General features: G+C 42.0%; 1 protein-coding gene across 5 annotated transcripts in view; it reads left to right on the forward strand.

The window, feature by feature from the left end:
- Positions 1-22,712, forward strand: part of SULF1 (sulfatase 1) — a 191,370-nt gene that overhangs the window by 155,486 nt on the left and 13,172 nt on the right. For 3 of the 5 annotated variants that reach the window (XM_032296293.1, XM_032296292.1, XM_032296294.1), the window contains 8 exons: positions 2,003-2,219; positions 4,906-5,158; positions 6,452-6,548; positions 7,010-7,104; positions 7,404-7,469; positions 8,745-8,917; positions 14,521-14,663; positions 14,753-14,876. In XM_032296293.1, coding sequence (XP_032152184.1) covers positions 2,003-2,219; positions 4,906-5,158; positions 6,452-6,548; positions 7,010-7,104; positions 7,404-7,469; positions 8,745-8,917; positions 14,521-14,663; positions 14,753-14,876 — 1,168 coding nt within the window. Of the gene's footprint in view, positions 1-2,002; positions 2,220-4,905; positions 5,159-6,451; positions 6,549-7,009; positions 7,105-7,403; positions 7,470-8,744; positions 8,918-14,520; positions 14,664-14,752; positions 14,877-16,743; positions 16,778-22,712 lie in introns of all 5 variants that reach the window. The other 2 variants (XM_032296296.1, XM_032296295.1) reach the window with 1 other exon arrangement.

The following is a 22,712-nucleotide window of genomic DNA, read 5'->3' on the forward strand; positions in this document are numbered from 1 at the left end:
CATGAAAAAGCATCTTTCATTTAATAATTATTTCTTTATTCCAATATATTTGGAAATGTATGTGGCACAAAAAAGAACATATTTTATAGTGCAGATAGTATTGTGCTGTCCATAGTTTAGAAATGTGCCCTTTTAAAGAAGAGTTTCTCACTCTTTAACTAGATACGAACAGAAAAATAAAGAATAAAGAGAAGTTTCAGTAGATGATAGTACACAGCTGATAGACCTCTATGGAAAGGAAAAAAAGACAAAAGTTTGATAACACCATATTTTAACTCTGTGAGAACTGTGGCCAACTTAAAATTAAATATTCTTCCAGCCTTCCAAATTAATTTTGTGGGGAGAAGGGGAAAAATAAAATGTAAAAGAAATTATTCAGTCTTGAAGTTAGATGTGGAGGATCCCAGGAAATGACCCCCAAAGTGAAGAGTTATTATTTCAGCCAGGTTGAGATTCAGTAAGTGTGAGGACATTTAGTCCTGAGGCAGTGTCATATTTACTCAGACGTAAGCCTGCAGACTCTGTGCAGGCATGTTAGAAGGCTCATACTAAAAAAGTCAATGCTAGCTCCCCGTATATGTCAGTTGGGAAGGTGAACTCTGCCTTACATAGGAGCATGCCCACTCTCTGTTGAGTGTGCAGTTGAAACTGGAGGGCTCCCTGATCCCCTTCACAGGATGTGCAACAGGGGCGTGGCACACCTGTTAGGTCACCACCACTGCTCAAACCCTTGACGAGAGGGGGAGTACGCAGATGGGCAGGTACAGGAGCCGGGGTGAGTGCTTCCGGCTCCAGCACTGTGGTAGTGTCTAAGGGTGGGTGCCTGCAGCCCCAGCGTTACAATGCGCTTTTAGCCTTGCTGTCCTCAGACAGCTTGTTAACCAGCTCAGTGGACCCTCTGCCTTTACACAAGGGCAGAGGGCCGATATGACAGGTTTCTGTGTCCCAAGCTCTTGCCTAGCATCCTGGAAGAATCAGGTCACACACGGGCTTGAAGGATGAGTGCAGGGTTTTACTGAGCAGTGGAGGTGGCTCTCAGTGGGATGGATGGGAAAGGGAGACAGAAGCAGGGATGGAGAGGGAAGATGATCTTCCCCTGGAGTTTGGCCACTGGACCGCCAGACTCCTCTCTGACCACCCCTTACCAAGCTCATCTCAGGTGTTCAAAGGTTCATCCTCTCCTGTGTTTCTCTGCCACCTTGTTCCACCATTTGTCTGCTTGTTTCCTCACCTCGTCGTCTGCTTCTGGAGCCTGGGGTTCAGGGTTTATATGGATACAGGATAGGGGGCATAGTGGGCCAAAAACAACTTTTGGGGCACAAAAACAGGAATGCCTGTCCCCATTTAGGGCTGTAGTTCCCCGGGCTTGAGGGTGGGGCCTTTGCCAGGAAACCACCTTCTTCTACCCAGCGTTTCCCTGTCCCCTGTCCACATCACAGTGTTCTTAGAAGGTTAAGAAAAGACGCAAAAGAAACCCTGACAAGTTTGCTAATGTCTGGCGTATATGAGAGTTGGCTCGCCCCATCATGGGCCCCAATTAAACTCATCTCTGTCTTCCTCATGGGCCACTCTTCCCCGGCTCACATTAGAAATTCAGGAGCAGAGAACAAAGCAGCCAAGTTTGTTTTTCCAGAGCAGGAGGGGTCTGGTGAAAGCAGTCCTGACAGCTGCACTGTGTGTCTCGGTGAACTAAGGGCTTTTACGTGTTTCATTCAAGACTGTTTAGTCTGCATGCTGAGGATTCATATATCAGTCTTTGATTCTAGTGTCATTGAGGTAGTTTGACTTCCAATGATTTCGTTGTCATCTGTATTTGCCTACAGTGAAAGAAATGACTGAGAGTCCAGTTATTGCAGGGTCACTTAAGAGCTTGCCTTTCTCCATTCACTCTCCTTAATGATATTGCCAGTGCTTCCGAAAAAGAAAAAAGCTAAGGCAGCGGCTCTTAATAAATAACACCTGGACCAGAATCGGTAAACTGCTTTCACGTTGGCTTTTGCAGAAGTGGCAATGCATTGAGGATACGTCTGGCAAGCTTCGAATTCACAAATGTAAGGGACCCAGTGACCTGCTCTCAGTCCGGCAGAGCACGCGGAACCTCTATGCTCGCGGCTTCCGTGACAAGGACAAAGAGTGCAGTTGTAGGGAGTCCGGTTATCGTGCCAGCAGGAGCCAGAGAAAGAGTCAACGGCAATTCTTGAGAAACCAGGGGACTCCAAGTAAGCCACGCTTTTGTGACCATCTCCATGGTGGCCTAGGCCTGTGGGAATAAAGGACAGAGAGCCAAAAGGGCTGCTCCTTCTACATTTTAGATATTATCAATGCACCGTTTTTGGGCTAAAAGCAAATTGTTGTTCTATTTAAAATAAGAAAGCTAAGATTAATGTGGAATCTTGCTTTGTAGACATTTCACTTAAGCATAGAATGAAAATATAGTTAGTAAAAGCAGCAGATGCAAAACATGTGCACGCATAAAAGAGTTTATAACATGGTTATTCCAAAAGGCAAAGCCTATGGTTTAAGTCCATTTTATTTTACCGTAATGCCAGTGTCCTGATTTGTCTGCCTTAAGTTGCTTTTTAAAAAAATAGTAAATACAAGGTTTCAGAGTGTGTATGCATTTAATTTTAAGAGGAAAAGCATTCACACTTTTTTAAGGCACGTATTTTAATCTCTGTTTTAGGACAATATATATATTTTTTAATTCTGTCAAATTATTGGATCTTGTTGACTGGCAGAGTCAAGCTAGACAAATTCAGTAGAAAAGGCACTTCCTAGCATTTTCTTGATAAAAACTCTATCAGGCAGCTATGAGAAACCTATGATTAGATAAATGTGAAAAACCACAGGCTGACACCTTCCACCAAAGAATGAATCTAGTACCACCTAGTGGAGTAATATGAAAAATGACTCAATTTATGGTGATTTATTTCTATACTGGTCAGGCAAGAAACAATTTAAGTAAATTAAATTCTATGTCAAAGATTTGGAACTCAAATCAGACGCTAGCACAATGGAAGCCCTTCCAACTGGCCTTTTTACTGTCAGCTCCACAATATGGGCTTTAGGGTCATGTGTTCTGATATTTCATCCAAAAGTGTTAAGTATTTTCCATGTGTATATGCGCATTTGTCTCAATGTCAACAATTTTTCACAAATTCTTAAAGGAATCTATAAGCCAAAATGCTAAGAATCTTTGAGTTGGGAGATTTTTTTTCTTCCCTGAGAGAAAAATCCCAGGTCTAATAACTCACACAAAGATATCAAATTTCTGAAAATCAATAAGGCTGGGTGCAGTGGCTCATGCCTGTAATCCCAGCACTTTGGGAGGCCGAGGTGAGTGGATCATTTGAGGTCAGGAGTTTGAGACCAGCCTGACCAAACTGGTGAAACCCTGTCTTTATTAAAATTACGGAAAAATTAGCCAGACGTGGTAGGGCACGCCTGTAATCCCAGCTGCTCCTCGGAAAGCTGAGGCAGGAGAATCGCTTGAACCTGGGATGAGGAGGTGGCGGTGAGCCGAGATTGCACCACTGCCCTCCAGCCTGGATGGCAGAGTGAAACTCTATCAAATAAAAAAATCATTAAGCGACGAGGACCCCTGGCACGCTCCTTTTGCAGAAGCTGATTAGCAACATTCGGCTTAGAAGTAAGAGTGCACTCTTCTCTTCCAGAAAGTTAGACCTTGTTTCCCAGGCACTGAACATAAAGCACGTTGATTTTTCAGGATTAGGCACAAACAGAAGTCTAGGGCAGCTCTTTCAAATGGTATGGAATCTTGTGTATTTGAGAACAGGAGACGATTTTCACCCTTTCTACAAGGATAGAACCCGTAAGCACTCTTAGTGATCCCCTTACTGTCATTGAGGTTGCTCCCTGACGTAGACACTGCAGGATTCTGCTGAGAGCCATCTCAGAGCATGACAATTCTGATTCCACAGCCAATATGTCCCCCTTCTTTCTATGTTAGCAGCAAGCTAGAGAGGTAAGGCCAGATGAATATGCCTCTGCAGAGCCTAAGAGCATCCAGTGTTTGCGCATGAAAGTTTTTATCTGGTACACGTAAACTCTTGAAAAGGTTCCACAGTCACCAGAAAGCATGCTGGCCTCTCCCCCTCCCTGCCTGCCCGCCCCCTGCCTTATCTCTCCTCTGCCAGGTATAAAAGTGAGTTGGCTGATGAAAGCATTAGCAAAATTTAATTTTTCGTAGAGTAATCCTCTACTATTTGTACAAATAGAAAGTGTCTAAAGCATTTGCCTTTTTGAAAAAGCAGCCCAATGTAGTGGCAAGGTTTCATAGTCTGAGAGATTATAGTCCTAGATCCATAACCTTGCAAAATGTATGTGACATATAAAACTTCAGTTTTCTCATCCATAAAATAAAGATGATAATGCCAAATTCATGAACCTGTATTGACAATCTGACATTTTTGTATATGAGGGTTTTTATTATAATACCTGTCTTTCCAGACTCTGGATTAGAGATAAATACAAAGTATATAAGCTCAATAAAGGATAGTCATTATTAATAATACCATAATTGGGAATATGATTTTATCCAAAGAAATAACCTGAACAGTTCACGTTGAAAACTCAACGTAGAAAATCACAGCCTGCCATGAGTAAAAAGGATCCTAGTGATCACCTGGACCAGCCCCCTCATTTGATGGATAAAGGGCTGGAAGCCCAGAGAAGTAAGTCATCTATCACACTACCAGGCAGTGACTCAGCCAGGACAAGAACCCAACCTCTGCTGCCGTGAATTGCAGGCACCACAATGGTGCTCAGCAATGCAGCACAGACTGCCTTCCCCTCTCCAGGATCCTTTCCAGACCAGGTCATCACTTTCTTCCCTCCTAAACTATGTCAGGATGTCCATAGTAACGTATCTTCTCTTACTTCTAGAGTACAAGCCCAGATTTGTCCATACTCGGCAGACACGTTCCTTATCCGTCGAATTTGAAGGCGAAATATATGACATAAATCTGGAAGAAGAAGAGTTGCAAGTGTTGCAACCAAGAAACATTGCTAAGCGTCATGATGAAGACCACAAGGGGCCAAGAGGTCTCCAGGCTTCCAGTGGTGGCAATAGGGGCGAGATGCTGGCAGATGGCAGCAATGCTGTGGGTCCACCTACCACAGTCCGAGTGACACACAAGTAAGAAGGCTTTATTTGTTCATTAGGGTTGAGTTCAGAGTTACTGCCACAACACACCATATTATCACGATTTCGCACTTGGCAAAAAAGTAGTATCAAATGGCAATACAGGGCCTGAGGTCCGGCTACATAGCAACTGGGGGTTAAAGAAACAGTGAGTCCATGCAATCACAGGCTTGGATGCGTGCTTAGGGTTTGATTTCACATTAAGACTGATCAGCTAGGAATCCAGCCAGAGTAATTCCATCACATCTTGACTTAGCGGGCATGGAGTTCATGCCCTAAGCAGTTACCTTTGCAGGCGTCTAGAAAACAGATGGAAACAGTTTCAGAGGCTGGAAGTTCTTCCATGTTGCACAATCACTATCACTTAGAGCAGTTGTATAGTCAGGGCCTCAGAAATGAAACACAGCCCAAGGGAGGACAGTGAGTCCCAGAGATGCTTCCAGAAAGATGATGTAGGCTATGAACGGATGTAAGATGTGCAAACATCTAGCCCGTCTCGGATCACAGTGAGGGCCTTGGAAGTCATGGAGACAGGGAAGGGAGATGATTCCTCGTAGCTTTAATGAACTCACTTTGTTCTTGGGCTCCTTCTAAAATCTACTTACTCTCTTGATTAGGAAATGTTTTCTTTCTGAATTTATTAACAAGATCTTTGTGTTCTCTCTAATTGTATCACTTTGGGGAGATGGGGCACTGTGAGCTCTGCTGGGATTTTTATCTCTAAGACGGTTTCCTGGTGCCTGAGGATGGTACAGTAACATACTAAGGGATTTAGACCAGAACTCATTTCTCTTACATTATGGATTAACCCTACATCCCACCTAGTGTCTATCCCTGGGGCTGTTTCTTTACTTCAAAACCAAGTAAGGTACTTAAGGCACTCTCTTTTTAACCAAATTAGTGGAATGAAGACTCTTCTGAATCTGCTTTTCTTCAAACGAGCCATTTGTATCACTACGTGAAAAGTCCCTTTTATACTTTGTCTATTTGATCTTGAGTTTTTTGGTGGTATCCTCTTCACGGGGGTGTTTGTGTTGAGAACTGCCTTGAAAAGTGATCTCAGGCATGATCTTAGTCACAGAGCTGTGACACCATCCACCCCTGTGACATTTTGTCCTCACTGGTGGCTAGAATGTATTCCCATCGATGCTGGCCTTGGATCAGCTCAATGCTACTGCATGTGTCAACATTAAGAGTTTTGAGGATTAAAAGTTCTCTTTGCTATCTTTTGTGTTTTCTACTCTTAGAACATAAACCTATTTTGCATGGTTTTGGTTTGTTTTGCAGGTGCTTTATTCTTCCCAACGACACAATCCATTGTGAGAGAGAACTGTACCAATCAGCCAGAGCGTGGAAGGACCACAAGGCATACATCGACAAAGAGGTTAGCCAGGGCTGTGTACTGTCAGATACATTCCACGCCCAAACTCGCCTGCCAGCCCTGCTGTGCCTGGTGGGACATACCATGGATACACATCATTTTCTTTATAATTACATGAAAATTTAAAAAAAAAAAAGTTGTCTGTCTTTCTCCAGTGAACTAGTGATAGTCTTACTGAAAACAATACAGAGTGTGAGAAGAGACTGGGAACGGACTTAATGGCCTTTTGAAATCTCTGTGAGAAAATGATTCAGTTATGAAAGAGGAATCCACTAATGTTTATCTACAACATGTGCACTGGAATATAGAGGTAGACATATTCTATGCCCAGTTTGTTTCCATGTTTAGCATCATCTCAAATGAATAGCTATTATTACAGAACAGAGAAAACAAGGTGAAAGAAAGGTACCTTGTAAAGAAAGTTCTGATCTTAACATGTAATTGCCCGAAAACATGTTTTCCAGATTGAAGCTCTGCAAGATAAAATTAAGAATTTAAGAGAAGTGAGAGGACACCTGAAGAGAAGGAAGCCTGAGGAATGCAGCTGCAATAAACAGAGGTGAGCTTGTTTCCCTCGGTGCTGCACTTTCCGAAATCATGTTACACAAGCTAGGGGGATCAGCACTGGCCTCATTCTCCCCTTTTCCCTACAGAACGTGTTGTCATGGAGTATGATAACCCAAGCTCTTTAAGTCAAATTGACTATGCTTAAACTTAAGCAGAAAGTGAAAAGTCTCATTCAGCTAAAACACTTACAACCTAACTGCCTGCCTGCTATTTTGCTTTCTTTCTATAAAATGAACACTTTGATCAAATGCAAGGTTACGTAGACTCGCTTTTTATTCTTCTCACCTGCAGCTATTACAATAAAGAGAAAGGTGTAAAAAAGCAAGAGAAATTAAAGAGCCATCTTCACCCATTCAAGTGAGTAACTCTTTTCTTTTCCACATTTGCTGGGAGTCAGTGACTGTCCACTTGGCACTTCAGAGAGGCTGGAGGGACCCCTGTAGAAGTACAGGGGTCCAGAAGAAGTAGGTCCGTCTAGGAGGGCACCTAGCTCGTGAAGTTGAAAGCAAAGCCCTACGTCACCAAGGGACCATGGCAATGCTCTCAGCATCCTTTGTCTGGAATCAGGCTAAACTCCACCGTCATTCCCCATGTGCTCCCTACTTCCCAGATAGGACCAGTAACCAGATTTGACTCCATGTACTGCTTTCTGTGGAGAATGCTTGAGGGTTACAGATTCTCTGCATGTGGTCAGTGTGTTCTCTAGAGCAGCCTGGAATAGTGATGAATTCCAAGAGTGAGAAGCAATATACACTTTTTAAAATAATAGCAAAATTTACATGTGAGGGAGATTTAGTATTTGAACCTCAACAAAGTTTGAACCGTTTATATTAAAAAAAAAAAAGATATTAGAAAATAAAGGCTTTCCAAACTTATTTAGTAGAATTTGTCAAAGAATTTTTTAAACCTTTTAATCCAAACCATCTGGTGCATCTAACCTTTGACTCGATAGCTGATTTGTACCCAACTGTCAAAAAAAAAAAAAAAAAAAGCCATTTGTCCAAAGACTGTGGCTAACAGGATCCTCTCATTCACATTGACATTTCTTTCCATCGATGTTTCCATGCACATGAGGAGGAAAATGTTGGTCTTCTTAGGTAGATAAGGTCCTAAGAAAGCTGTCACTGAATACTAAATGCATTTGCCTTCAGTATTCCTTTTGTTTTTTTTTAATTTTTTAGACGGAGTCTTGCTCTGTTGCCCAGGCTTTAGTGCAGTCGTGCAATCTTGGTTCACTACAACCTCTGTCTCCTGAGTTCAAGTGATTCTTGTGCCTCTGCCTCCCGAGTAGCTGGGACTACAGGTGTGCGCCACCACATTCAGCTAATTTTTGTATTTTTAGTAGAGACAATGTTTCATCATGTTGGCCAGGCTGGTCTTGAACTCCTGACCTCAAGTGATCCGCCTGCCTCAGACTCCCAAAGTCCTGGGATTATAGGCACAAGCCACCATGCCCAGCATGCCCTCACTATTCCTGATTCTATTTTAAGTCACTCTATACAAAGTGAAGATCGTCTATTATTATCTCTTATTGAGCATCTAAATATTTGTGTAAGACTCACAGCAATAAGCCTATTTTTAACTGAGAAAGTGCCTTCCGAACACTCAAAAAAATCCCTTCTCCTGGAACAGGGAGGCTGCTCAGGAAGTAGATAGTAAACTGCAACTTTTCAAGGAGAATCGTAGGCGGAAGAAGGAGAGGAAGGAGAAGAGGCGGCAGAGGAAGGGGGAAGAGTGCAGCCTGCCTGGCCTCACTTGCTTCACGCACGACAACAACCACTGGCAGACAGCCCCGTTCTGGAACCGTAAGTTGCTTGTTCTAAATGCCACTTCCTGCCACCATGCAGAGACAGCGGCTCATAACCTAGATCAGAAATTCAGCAGCATAAAACCAGGAATCTACAAAGACTCACGAGAAAGGCATCATATTCTATTCTATACTGGCAACTCGAATCATTTTGCCAAGCATTACTGTTTTCTTTAATTTTTTTCTGGTATTTTATTTGGTAATGCCAAGCTTCTCCCTGGGTTTTTCCTCCCGATTATGTTGTTTCATATAATACGCAGCATCTGGCATAGTTTTTACCAGTGGGACTGTTCTGTAGCTAAATAACGCAATGGATGAACATCCCATAAGTGGATGAACAATTTTGCCCCAGATAGATTTTGTTCCTGCTTTCTTTCAAGTATATACTGTAAGTGGAATAAAAGGAAGTAAAAGAATGATAAAAGACTCTTAAATGCAAGGCCCATATTCTACTTATTCTCAGTCCACCTCAGTAACAGCACTAGACTTGTAGAATAATACTCCACAAAATTACCTGGTTCTACAATGAAATGCTTAGGATAGGGAATAATAACATTTGTGCACTTTTTAAATTAGCACTTATATTTCCTCTAGTGGCCTGTGCACATTATTCACTGAGGCCACACAGAAGTCATACCCTATGTTCTAATAGTACATCCTCTGATGGAGGCTTACTAGCCTAGAGAGCAGATGAAACACAGAACCTTCTAGCTGAGAAGCTCACTAGAGACCGCCCGGACCACTATTTCTCAAACTGGGATTTGGTGACTCCAAAGAACTGATAGGCCGTTCTTGCAGGTGATCTAGGGCCTGTCCAGGAGACTTTATGTTTTCCCTTTCCTCTTGATTTCAGGGTCCATGTTTGCATTTCTGTTTACAATCACATCGAGGCTGAGTAAACTCTTAAAGTCACAGCATTTTACTTTTAATATAGTTTCTGAAATTGTGGTGTGGAAATCCCTGAGGGTTATTCAAATCGCTGAGGACACATCATTTAGCAAGACACTTTATTTTCTGTGTTCATAATATATTTTAGTGGGGTGCAGGTAGAAAAAAAGCAATGAAAGTAAATGAAATAAATAATTATGAATTGTAGCAATGCTATGAAGAAAACAGTGATCAACATTTTTAGTTGGGACCCTTTTAGAGAAGGTGGGGAAGATGGGCTTTTGAGGTGAAATTTAGGCTGAAACCCAAAGGATGCTCTGAGAGAAGCGATCCCCGTGGAAGGGAGCATGTTCCAGGCGGAGGGAACGGCACCAGCAGAAGTCCTGAGGAAGTCATGCCTTTGGTGTATCCAGGACTGGAAGCTCCTTGAAAGCTGCAGCGTTGCAAAACACGAGGCTATAGTCGCTCATGGCATAAAGAGGCCCTTCACACCTCTATCTGCTTTTCACCATCTGAGTTGAGGCCATCCTGCTCAAGCCACCACCATTTCTTACCTCGGCCACTGCCAGACCCCCTCTGTGGTCTTCCAGGCTCCCTCTGGTCCTCACCAGTCCATCCTGCTCAGCGGAGCTAGGGCAATCTTTTAATAACACCTGCTTTTCTTAAGCTAAAGAACAGAATCACCTGACCCCAGTAGGCTGAGGCTGCAGTGAGCTGTGATCGTGCCATCACACTCCAGCCTGGGCAATAATAGAGTGCGACCCTGTCTCAAAAATAAAGTAAAATGTAGAAAAATCCCTAATATATCCAACGAAACCCCACGTGCTCCATCCAATCCTGGGCTGGGACCATTGCCTCCTGCTCTTGCCTACTTCAGCCACTCAGCTTCTCTTTATTCCTCAAGCATCTCAAGCTCCCTATCGGGCCTTTATACTTGCTCCCACTTCCTAGAAGCCTCTTGCCCACAGCCCCGAGCCCAGCAAACACTACTCACCCTTCAGACCTCAGTTGCAATGTCACTGCTCATGGACACCCTCCCTGTGCCTCAGACTAGGGTCCGCCCCTTTGATATGCTCTGTCAGCAAAATCTGTTTCTCCCCTATGGGGCGTATCATATTTGTAACCATAGGTCTTTTTCACTTTTGTTTTTGCTTAACTGCTGTCCTCTCCACTTGACTGTAAGTTTCTCAAGATAAGAGACCATGTCTGTGTGATACTGTATTCCTGACCCAAAGGAATTGCTTAGTCAATACTAGGTGAATAAATAAACCAACAAGCAAGGCACCCTGTTCAGATCAAATCATGCCAACTTAACAAAGCTTTGCGTGCCAGCCACTGGGTGTCACTGTGCCAGTGAGAGAGGAATGTGCCTGCCATCACTCTGCTCTTGTACACAGGAGCGAATAGGAACTGATACCATTCAATACCAAATTTGATGCTCCTTCTAACTCACAATGTATTCTTGGTGCCCCGATATCCTAAGACAATGGCTTTCAGAATTTTTTTCCAACAAGCCACAGTAAAAAATGCACTTTATATCAGGATCCTATACACATATATGCACACACACAAGTATATGGGTGTATCTGTGTATATATGTAATATAAATAATAAATAAAAATTTCAAAAAGTAGTACTATGTATGCTATGCTTTAATATTTTTATCCATTCTATTGCATATTTTAATGATATTATTGCTATACTCCTGATATTTACTATGTCAACTTAAGCCTTTGGCATAGTAATACTCAACAACATGAAAAGAGAAGAAGGAAACAAAAGTCAAATCCACCCAGATACAAGATCCTCCAATGCAATGGTCTCTAAACATTTTTTTACTATGTACCCATATCCATCTTTAAAATAAACACACCTTCTATGCTTAATTACACTACTATACAAATGTGCCTATGTATTACGAAAACATACAAAATTAAAAGGCCAGACACAGAGGCTATAATCCCAGCACTTTGGGAGGCCGAGGTCAGAGGATCAGTTGAGCCCAGGAGTTTAAGACCAATCTGGCAACAAGGTGAAATCCTGCTCTACAAAAACCACAAAAATTAGCTGGGCATGGTGCTGCCCGCCAGTAGTCCCGGCTACTTGGGAGGCTGAGGTGGGAGGATCACTTGAGCCCAGGAGGCAGAGGCTGCAGATCATGCCACTGCACTCCAGCCTGGGTGACAGAGTGAGACCCTGTCTCAAAAAAAATAAAAAAGAGAGAGAGGGTGCAAAAATGTTAAGTTGGCGAACATAATGTGTAAAAATATTTAAATTAGCTAATCAACTAAAAAAATCATTCCTGGAGGGAGAGAGGAGTGAATAGGCAGAACACGGGATTTTTAGAGCAGCGAAACTAATCTGTGTGATACAATGGCAGATACATGTCATCATGGACTGTCCAAGCTCCTAGTGCACAAGGAATGCTCATTACATGTACCTAATCCTATTAGGTTGGTGCAAAAGTAATTGCAGTTTCAAACCATGAATTTTAAATCGTTATAACTGGGCTCAAACACATCTTTATCAATCAAAATAGGAACCATTACAATCAACACATTTTTGCCACAAGAAATAAGTGTGTGTATTCGTAAAAATTCATGCTTCAGGATTCCATGAACTCCTGGAAAGCATTTTCTGCCTTCTGCTGGTTATGGAAGCGTTTTCCCTGGAAAAAGTTGTCAAGACGCTTAAAGAAGTAGTGTTCGGTTGGTGAGAGGTCAGGTGAATATGGCAAATGAGGCAAAACTTCATAGCCCAATTTGTTCAACTTCTGAGGCATTGGTTGTGTGACGTTCAGTCAGGGGTTGTCCTGGAGAATAACTGGGCCCCTTCTGCTGACCAATCTCGGCTGCAGACATTGCCGTTTTTGGTAAATCTCATCGATTTGCTGAACATACTTCCCTGAGGTGCTGGTTTGGCCGGGACTCAGAAAGCTGTAGTGGATCAGACGGGCAGCAGGCCACTACACAGTGACCATGACCTCTTTCTGGTGTGGGTTTGAGTTTAGGAAGTGCTTTGGAGTTTCTTCTTGGTCCACCCTCTGAGTTCATCATCGCTGGTTGTTGTATAAAATCCACGTTTCATTGCACATCACAATCCGATTGAGAAATGGTTAGTCGTTGTGGCATAGAATAAGAGAAGACAACTCTTCAAAACAACGATTTTCCCCCCTCAGCTCATAAGGCACCCACTTACGGAACTTTTTTTACCTTTCTAATTTGCTCCAAATGCCCAACCACCACAGAAGGGTCTACGCTGAGTTCTTCCGCAACTTCTCATGGGGTTGTAAGAGGATCAGCTTCGATGATTTCTCTCAGTTGGTCTTTGTCAACTTCCCGTGTCGGCCACGATGCTCCTCATCTTCAAAGCTTTCATCTCCTTTGAAAAACTTCTTGAACCACCACTCCACTGTACGTTCGTTAGCAGTTCCTGGGCCAAATGCTATGTTAATGTTGCGAGTTGTCTCCGCTGCCTTATGACCCAGTTTGAACTCGAATAAGAAAATCACTCGAATTTACTTTTTGTCTAACACCATTCCGTAGTCTAAAATAAACAGCAAGTAATATGTTATTAGCTAAAAAAAAGCAAGAAATGCCCATTAAAATGATGATCAACATAACTACCTTTATTTAAGAATGTACTCCAATATCAAATGGCAAATTTCAACAAGGCAGAAACCACAATTACATTTGCACCAACCCAAGAGTTGTTTTAAAAAATTTTTTGCTGGGCCAGGCACAGTGGTGCATGCCTGTAGTCCCAGCTACTTGGGAAGGTGAGGATCACGTAAGCCCAAGAGTTCGAGTCCAGCCTGGGCAACATAGACGGACCCCGTCTTTTAAAAAAATATTTCTTAGGCAGCACATTTCTGAAATTCAAGAAAGGTCAGCAAATGTGGAACATTTGCCCTTTTGTAAGTAGAAGAGGGGGTAAGCTTATTATAAATAGGACATCTCTTCAGCATATCTTCTACAAATTAACCAGGGAGCTATGTAGTTATAAAAGATATTTGTGGTCACAGTCTAGCTCAGGCTAGGGTGTGGCAGAGACCATCCCAAATCCCCAAGCTGGGCTCAAGGCTTTTCTAAACCCTTCCTTGTTGCAAAATCCCATCTTTTCATGCCCCATTGGTGACATGTAGCTATCTGCCTTAGAGAATGAGAGAGGGTACTAGTTGCATATCTTTATTAAATTACCATTTTTCCTTTTTAAAAAGAGAATAATCCTTGGTGGTCTAGTGACTAGGATTTGGCAAAAAATAGATAGGTAGACAGATAGATAGATGATTGATGATAGATATATAGATAGATAGATAGATAGATAGATAGATAGATAGATAGATAGAGAGATAGAGAGATAGATTGATAGAGAGATAGATATTCTGATATTTTTATTCTCATGCTTTACTCACTCACCCCTCTTTGGAAACCACTTCACAACACAGCTAAGGGGAGGTTAAACTAATGTGCTTGAAACTTCACCTTAGACTTCAGCCTATAAGAGATCTCTGTCTTTCCCATTTTCACCTAGTTGCACAGAAAACTCACATAGAAGGGGGTAAACGTATTATTCTTAACATCAAACCATAGTATTTATAAGAAAGAAATTGTGAACTTTAAAGTGTAAAGATAAGGGAACATTGGAATGGCAAGCCTGCCTAAGGTTTTTCACTCTTTTTGTTTTGTTGTGTTTTTCTTTTTTACCCAACAGTGGGATCTTTCTGTGCTTGCACGAGTTCTAACAACAACACCTACTGGTGTTTGCGTACCGTTAATGAGACGCATAATTTTCTTTTCTGTGAGTTTGCTACTGGCTTTTTGGAGTATTTTGATATGAATACAGATCCTTATCAGGTAAGACCATATGCATGCCTTTTATGAAGGTTGTGAAAACAGGATAACCAGACATAAGCTTAAAGAGATTGTCCTGTCTCCATTCACAGCTCACAAATACAGTGCACACGGTAGAACGAGGCATTTTGAATCAGCTACATGTACAACTAATGGAGCTCAGAAGTTGTCAAGGGTACAAGCAGTGCAACCCAAGACCTAAGAATCTTGATGTTGGTAAGGAAAAAAAATACTCTTTTTTCTGTATTACCTGGAAAATTCTTTGTGTTACAGAGCTTTCTGCCTTGGGAACATTGAAATGCATAGAAACATAAATACTTAGAGATACTAACTTCAAGATACTTAGAGGAGACACTTTCCAGGCAATTCTAAATAAAATTTGATCTCTAAGTTTAGCTCTGGGTATAATAATGAAAAACTTAATCCACCAAAAGCTTTGGTGAGCATTTCCTCCCAATAGCTCCCACAGGCCTATTCTATTAGTAAACTTTGATTCCTGATAGAAGCATCTGTTAGAAGATGAGATAAAAGTGTTAGGGACTTGTTTGTTATTGCTGTCAACATCAGAAGATGTACTCTAAGTAAACTAAGATATTCTCTTTTTTTAAGAGAACTTTGATGGAAAGACACAATACTCTTATTTCTGCTGTCCCAGTTTGGAGTTCTCCCAGTTGGATCCCTGCCCATGACACAGTGAATTACATTTCTTTTGCTAGTATTTCCAATCTGAAACTAGAGATATTGGAGCAGCTCATTAACTTGGGATCTAAAAATATAAGAGGGTCTGAATGGAATCAGCCAGATGTTCCCTTCCAGCTCTGCATGTTAAACTGGCTTATTTCTCCTTCGGTTCATGGAGATGCAGTTCTTTTCAGTGGCGGCCCCAGATCTTTCCTGGTTAATGAAAATACTCATTTCCTCCTCAAGATTTCTGCAGAAATGTAAATACCAGCTGTCCATACAAGGAAGGAGAAAGAACTAAAGCTGGCAAGGGCATGGACCTCGGCACAGCATGCCAACTCCAAAATGGTGAAGGGCTGAATTCACAGGCATTTGGGTACAGTTTGCAGGAGCTTTCTGTGATGCCGCTGGGTTTTCTCTGTGGGTTTGGTGCAGAGCCAGCATCATCAGCAGTAAAAGTGGGCAGCTTCCTGGGTCATATGTCTTGAAGGGGGTAGGGATTCCCATCCCAGAATGATCAACATCACCACCTGTCATCTTCACCACTGTAGGGTCACAAAGGCTTTTGAGTTCTGGGAGTCCCATAAGAAAATACAAATCCTCAGTTCTCAATCAACACCTCTCAGTTAACACCTAGTGGAATCAGCTGTCAGTCAAGAGCAGACTGGACTTGCAAAGTAGGTCTTTTGGTCACTGACCCCACTCAGCTCAAATCTTTTCAAATATCCTGCTTATCTGTTGACCTTTTCCTTAAATCTTACAAAAAAAAAAGAAAGAAAGAAAGAAAAGAAGGAAGAAAAAAAGAAACAGCCTGCAAAGACTTGGAATCTTAACCAACCATTAGAGGCACTAGAAATATTATACCCAGATATTTCTCCCCAAAAGAACATAGGACTTTTATTGGTGGTGACATACCAACTCTACTTAGTGAAATCTGATCAAGTCCCTTAATGGTAAAATGACACACCGGGTGGAGCTAGTTATGCTGTTATGCTTCAAGCCGTCCTCTCCACCTTCCAGACTATTCCTATGAGAGATGATTTTTGGCTCATTTTTTTCAAGTGTTTTGTCTAAAAATAACCAAAATTTAACATTTTCTGAGAATTACATGGATTTCTGGAAGTACCTTTCCCAGTGCTTTTAAGTGGGCTCTCCTTCCTTTAACACCCACCCATTTTTTTTCATATGAACTCTTTTTTTTTTATCTTAAACCTTTTCATTTATAGCTTTCGATTCTCATTTTGAACCTGATAGGAAATCTCTGTTGGGCTTCAGCACTGTCTGTATTTAACACCATGTGTTTCTTCCTAGGATTTAGATGTTGTGCATGGAAAACTATATAGTGAATGGTTTTATAAGTTCTAACGCTAACAGAAATTACTCTTGTATTTTCCTATATCAGGAAATAAAGATGGAGGAAGCTATGACCTACACAGGTATTCACACTTTTTTATTCTCCTCGGCAGCTTCTTCCCCAATAATTGCATGATCCAGTCATTTCAACTAATTTCTGTTTCTTACCATGTTGCTCAGAGCACAGCTGGGGGTGCATGCTTGTTCTAACAGCATTCTCCACCATGTTTTGTCATTGATCACAGATCTGTCATTTTGCTTTCAAATCAGCTCACTGTCCCATCAAGACGTCCCAGAGCATTTACTCACACCAATGCTTGTTTGCTTATTGGATGATGCTTTAAAGCATGGAATGATGTGAAGGAAAAAACAGAATGGCCTTTGGGAGCCCCGGGAGAGGGTGGGAGATTTATCTTCTTTGAGGTACTTAAACATTGATTTGGTGGGGGAGCTTCATGGAAATGGGTTGGAGATTTTATTAAATATAGCATCAAAGGCACAAAAAGGACTAATGAGAATTTTAAGAGCACTCTAAAGCTGAAGTTGGAGGAAACAAGGAATTTCCTTGTTGATGGTCATTTGTTAACTCTGGTGGTGAAAAGCAGCAGCCGTAAGACTGAAAGCTCTGCAGAGCAGTGATGAATAAAGATAAGGTGCTGGGAGTTGGGGACAGGGTATCGGGAGTCGAGACACTCATAAACGGCCGCACATAGTGGCTCACGCCTATAATCCTAGCACTGTGGGAGGCCAAAAGGTAGGATCGCTTGAGTCCAGGAGTTCAAGACTAGCTAGGACAACGAAGTGAGACCAAAAAAATTTTTCTTAATTACCCAGGTGTAATGATGCACACCTGTAGTCCCAGCTGCTCAGCCGCTCAAGAAGCTGAGGCAGGAGGATCGCTTGAGCTCAGGAAGTTGAGCCTGCAGTGAGCTATGGTAGAGCCAATGACCTCCAGCCTGAAAAACAGAGTGAGACCCTGTCTCTAAAATTAAATAAAGACACTCAATAGTTTCAACATAGCACCAGGACAACACACCAACATTCCGTAAACAACCCTCAGCCCCATCATTTAATCCCCCTCTAATCCTCATCCATCCCTCGCTGTGCTCTGGAGGGGGACGCACACTCCTGGTGGCCATGTCACTTGCTCAGCTGGCAAAATTAACCATTGCAAATTTTCTACTCTGAGCACAGACCTTAGGTAGGTGTGTCACTTAAGGCAGCTGGGTACTGTCCTTACCACCTCTACTGAGGCAAAACTGAGGCACGGATGTTAACAGTACCCTAGTTAATGAATCGATCTGCGGGAAAAACGTCCATCAAAGATGTGTGGACTTAACTGGTGCCATCTATATTAATATCTTCTCTGCATTAATATTTTCTTCATCTGTATTAAGATGTTTAAAATTAACATACCAAAGAATATTGCTGTTCCCATGCACCCTGTTCGGCCCCTCCAACTTCCAGAGCTATAGTCTTAGATGCCTCCTTATAGAGAGCAGGTCATTAGTCTAACAAGAAGCCAAATGACAACAGGAAAGGTGATAGGGAAGATGAAAACAAAGGAAACTGGACTTTTGGGGACATGTTATAGCCGTTTATGTGTGTCTTCTTTTTTCTATTTTCTCTTGTTCTTCATCTTAACTGTCCTCAACCTGCCCCACACCAACCCCGTGTCATTCCCAGCAAACATAAGACAAAGCAGAAGAATCCACCCTTGAGCGGGTCTCCTCGGGGTATGGGCTGGTGAGGTGATATCCTGCACACCAGGACGATCTTGCCCGCCCCATTGGCACATTAAGACATTTCCAAAGTGCACTATTATAAATGGGCTGACCTCTAAATATTAACTTTGCAGTTATTTTATGGGGAACTCAATTTATAGCTAAGGGATTTTCAGTCTAGTGTCATGGAAAAGATAAATGAGTATTCACAGATTATTTAAGACATAAGGCTGATCAGGGATGAGTCAGAGAGTCATTCTCCATGAAGTCACCCCTGGCCAACTTTGAAAGGAAGAATGTTTAACTGCACTTTGGGGGTAAATGACAAGCATCTGGGACCCTCCCCATCCCTGAGCCCTGCCACCACCACTCAATGGCCGGTTAATTATTTCTGAGATCATTTTCACATAATCTTGGCAACTTTAGTTGTTGAAAGCATGTGTGCAGGGGCAACATGGTATTACCTGTTGCTTTTTTTTCCTTCTAAGTTCCTTACCAGAGAGCAGATGTAGGGATACTTTATTCAGAATAACTGGCGTTTTCAGACTTTGCCATTTCATAATCCATAAAGCAAGCCATCTTTCAGTGGATATCCACATGGCAGGCAGGAAATCTCGATGTGGGTTACTTAGAAAGTGTCTGCCTAGTCACACCTGGGAACTCACTAAACACCCAAATGCAGTGTTTGATGTGGCCTTACCGCTCCTTGTCTCTTATTGGATTGAATGAGAACAGATGCAAAATAAGCCACTGTATGTACAGAAATGCCAGGAAAACTGCTGTCTTCCAATGGGGTTCAACAGTTCAAAGCCCTCCATTGATGAAATCACTTATGGGATTTCAGTGCCTTCATTCTTTCAGGTTTTGATAGTTTTTAAAAAACTAATTTAAAAGTGTTTTTATCATGAAATTTGATTACAAAATACTTTGAGAGAAATGATAAGAACCAGATCTGAAGAATTTGAAATTCGAAAATCCAACAGAGCATTTTTTAAAATGTATTTTGTACAAGATGGTCTAAATCAATGTTTTTAAACTATCTTTTTTTTGGTGGATTTTCAAAAATTAATTTTCAGACTTATTTAGAGGGCCTTCATAAAGCAGGGTTTGTTTTTTTTTTTTTTCTGTTGCTGTTCAATTTCTTTTGCTTTTCTTTTCTTTCTTTTCTTTTTCCTTTCTTTCTTTTTCCTGTTCCCTGTGCCTGAGGCAGGAGAGGCAGCTGAAATGCCTTGCATACTCTCCCTGGTCATTTTCCAATTAGGACAAACTCAGAGGGAGAGCACAGCTCAGAAAGTAGCACTTATGACTCTGGAAATAATTTTTGGCTTGATTTGAAAGCAACAACTTCTAAGTGAGTTGCAAAATAGAGAAAAATGAACAGGTTGATGGGTATTTATTTTTCCCACTGTGTACAAAAGCTGATACTGCCTGCCATCCTTTGAGGGCCAAGAAGAGCTCCTGGCAGCTGTGGCCATGTGTCCCGTGACTGTGTGGAGCAGACGGTCAGTTCTTGGCGGCCTTCCTCTGGCAGGGATGCTTCTTGATCCTTTTGCTCCACGCCCTCTGGGCTGTTAGACCACACTGAGCTCCACCCTCAGCAGCCACACTCTGACCACATTGTTTTGCTCATTTTGATTCATCTCCCCCATAGTGACAGTATGTGCCAAAGGTGACTGTGAGTGACATAGCCGTGTGTTAGTGCCATACAGCACTATGATCACGGGGCTGGATGCTGGATCCGTCAACTAGTTTGAGTTCAAATCCCAGCCTGGCTGGTGGGCCTACTTAGAACAGACCCTGGCAGGGGGCAAGCCCCAATAAGTGGTGGACATCATTGGTAAAGAATAAAACAGAATGCAGGACATTTATATGAATGAAAGAGTATGGGAAAGGGAATTTAAGTGGTGTGAATTCTAAAGCTTGTTAATATATGTTATAAGAAAGACAAAAAGGTATTCACCAGCACCACCAATCTCCATCATCAGTCACAGGCAACCAAGAATTGAGCATGCAAGCCCACCTTCTGAACTGCCTGAACCTCTTGAGATGAGAAGAACAAACCAAACCTTCACTGTCCTGCTCTAGGTTACTCTCACAGAGCTTCCCAGGTTCTCTTCTCCCTGTCACGTCTCAGGGACTCCATTTTATTTTAAAGCTGCCTTACTAGCACTGTTGGACTTTTCTGTTTCAGATGCTCAGACAAGAGATGGGGCAGGGGCAGGGTTTGGGGTTAAATGGGCTGGAGATGAGGTTGACCCCTAAGGTGTTGAGGAGACTTGGGGTGAAGGTCGTTAGGGTGTAGGTCAGAGTCAGCGCCACTGCGTGCATGGAGGTGTGTCATGGAGTGGCAAGTAGGCTCCAAATTCCAGCCAAAGCTCTGCCATGAGAGCTGGGTAATGGCAGGGCTGACAACAGTGGCCACCCTGGTATGGTTAAGGTCAGACTTGGGTTAGTCTAAGCTGTCAGAGAATGCTCATCATTTTTCTTACCTTTCCAATAGTGATTCTACTCTAAAGGCATTGCTTCTTATGCTATATAAGAAACTAAAGGGCCAGGCGTGGTGGCTCATGCCTGTAATCCCAACACTTTTGGGAGGCTGAGGTGGGCGGATCTTGAGGTCAGGAGATCGAGACCATCCTGGCCAACATGGTGAAACCCCGTCTCTACTAAAAATACAAAAAAAAATAGCTGGATGTAGTGGCGCACACCTATAGTCCCAGCTACCTGGGAGGCTGAGACACGAGCATTGCTTGAAGCCAAGAGGCGGAGGTTGCAGTGAGCCGAGATTGCACCGCTGCACTCCAACCTGGTGACAGAGTGAGACTCTGTCTCAAAAAAAAAAAAAAAAAGAAGAAGAAGAAACTAAAGTATAGCATGTGCAGAACTCCTTAAGATCCTGCCCAGACTGCAGAATGAAATGCAGCTTTAATCAGCTTTGATATATAGGGGGAAGATAATAGGGAAAGATGAGTCCTCATTCATCCATGCAACAAATAAAGACAGAAAGAATCTAAGGACCACGTCTGTGCCAAACCCCCTATCCACAGGGAGTGCAGTCTGGTGTTAGAATGCACAGGGCAAAGTGCTTTGACAGGCAACATGTGGCGCCGTAAGAGCCAGGTAAGGACTCCAATCCAACTCCGAGGAATCAAGGGAAGCTTTCCAAGGACTTGGTTTATGCCGCATCCTGAAGACAACATTGGAGCAACCCAAACACAGGATGGAAAAGGAAGTCAGTCCAACCAGAAGGCAAGACTCGTTTGGAACTTATGATCAGTTCTGTGATGGTGCAAGGGGAGGAGGAGAGAAGGATGAGCTGAAAAGGCAACCAGGGCCTATTTTATGGAGCTTGTTATATGAAGAATATGATATAATTTATCTTCCAAATGGGATGTTGTGACCATGGGGGAGGAGGACTAAAAATAGTTAATTATTTATATTAATTCTATATAAATATTGATATATATTTGTTTACCAATGAACTAGTCAATAGATCTATAAAACAGTCGCATTTTAAACTATTTTCTAAATTAAAATGTCAAAAATTCTGGACAAATGCCAAATTGAACAGGATACCAGTACAACAGATACAAACTGGGACCATCCCAGGCAAACCAAAAATATGATCACCCTAATTACATGTGACATCAAAGGATGCAATCTCTGTCCTAAAAGCAATAGGCAGACATTCAAGAGCATTAAACCAGGAAAAATAATATGAGAGGATTTGGGTTGATGAGATTAGGGGACATAAATAGTTATGAGAATAGTTTTGTGGGTCACATTGGTTTGTGGGTCAGTTCTGGCTCTATTGCTTCCCGATTTGAGGACCATTTGCGAACAGTATTACAACACTTATATGGTGCAGGACTCTCCTGAGTGCTTTCATATATTAATGTATTTAACCCTCTGTGAGGTCACTACTATCATTATCCCCATTTTACAGATGAGGAAATTAAGCGACAGAGTGACTTAAGTAAATTTCCCAAGATTACACAGCTGATAAATGGTGAAATTCAAACCCCAGGAGTCTGGTTCTAGCTGTGCTGTTCGTCTCTACACTATACTCATTTTCTTGGACAATTTATTTAACTTCTTTTATTATGGCTGAATTTTCTCATCTTTTAAAAGATGATAATACATATATATAATAATACACAAGGATTTCATGAGATAGTACCTGAAAAGTAAGCCCTGAATTCATGTTATTCTATGATTAATGTTTGATAATAAATTTGAATAGTGAGAGATAAATTGTATCAAACAGCCCTGGAATTTTTTTTTTTCTTTTTTG

The sequence above is a fragment of the Sapajus apella genome, unplaced genomic scaffold (genome assembly GCF_009761245.1).
Source record: "Sapajus apella isolate SASKATOON/1434 unplaced genomic scaffold, GSC_monkey_1.0 scaffold35, whole genome shotgun sequence".
In the NCBI taxonomy this organism is placed as follows: domain Eukaryota; kingdom Metazoa; phylum Chordata; class Mammalia; order Primates; family Cebidae; genus Sapajus; species Sapajus apella.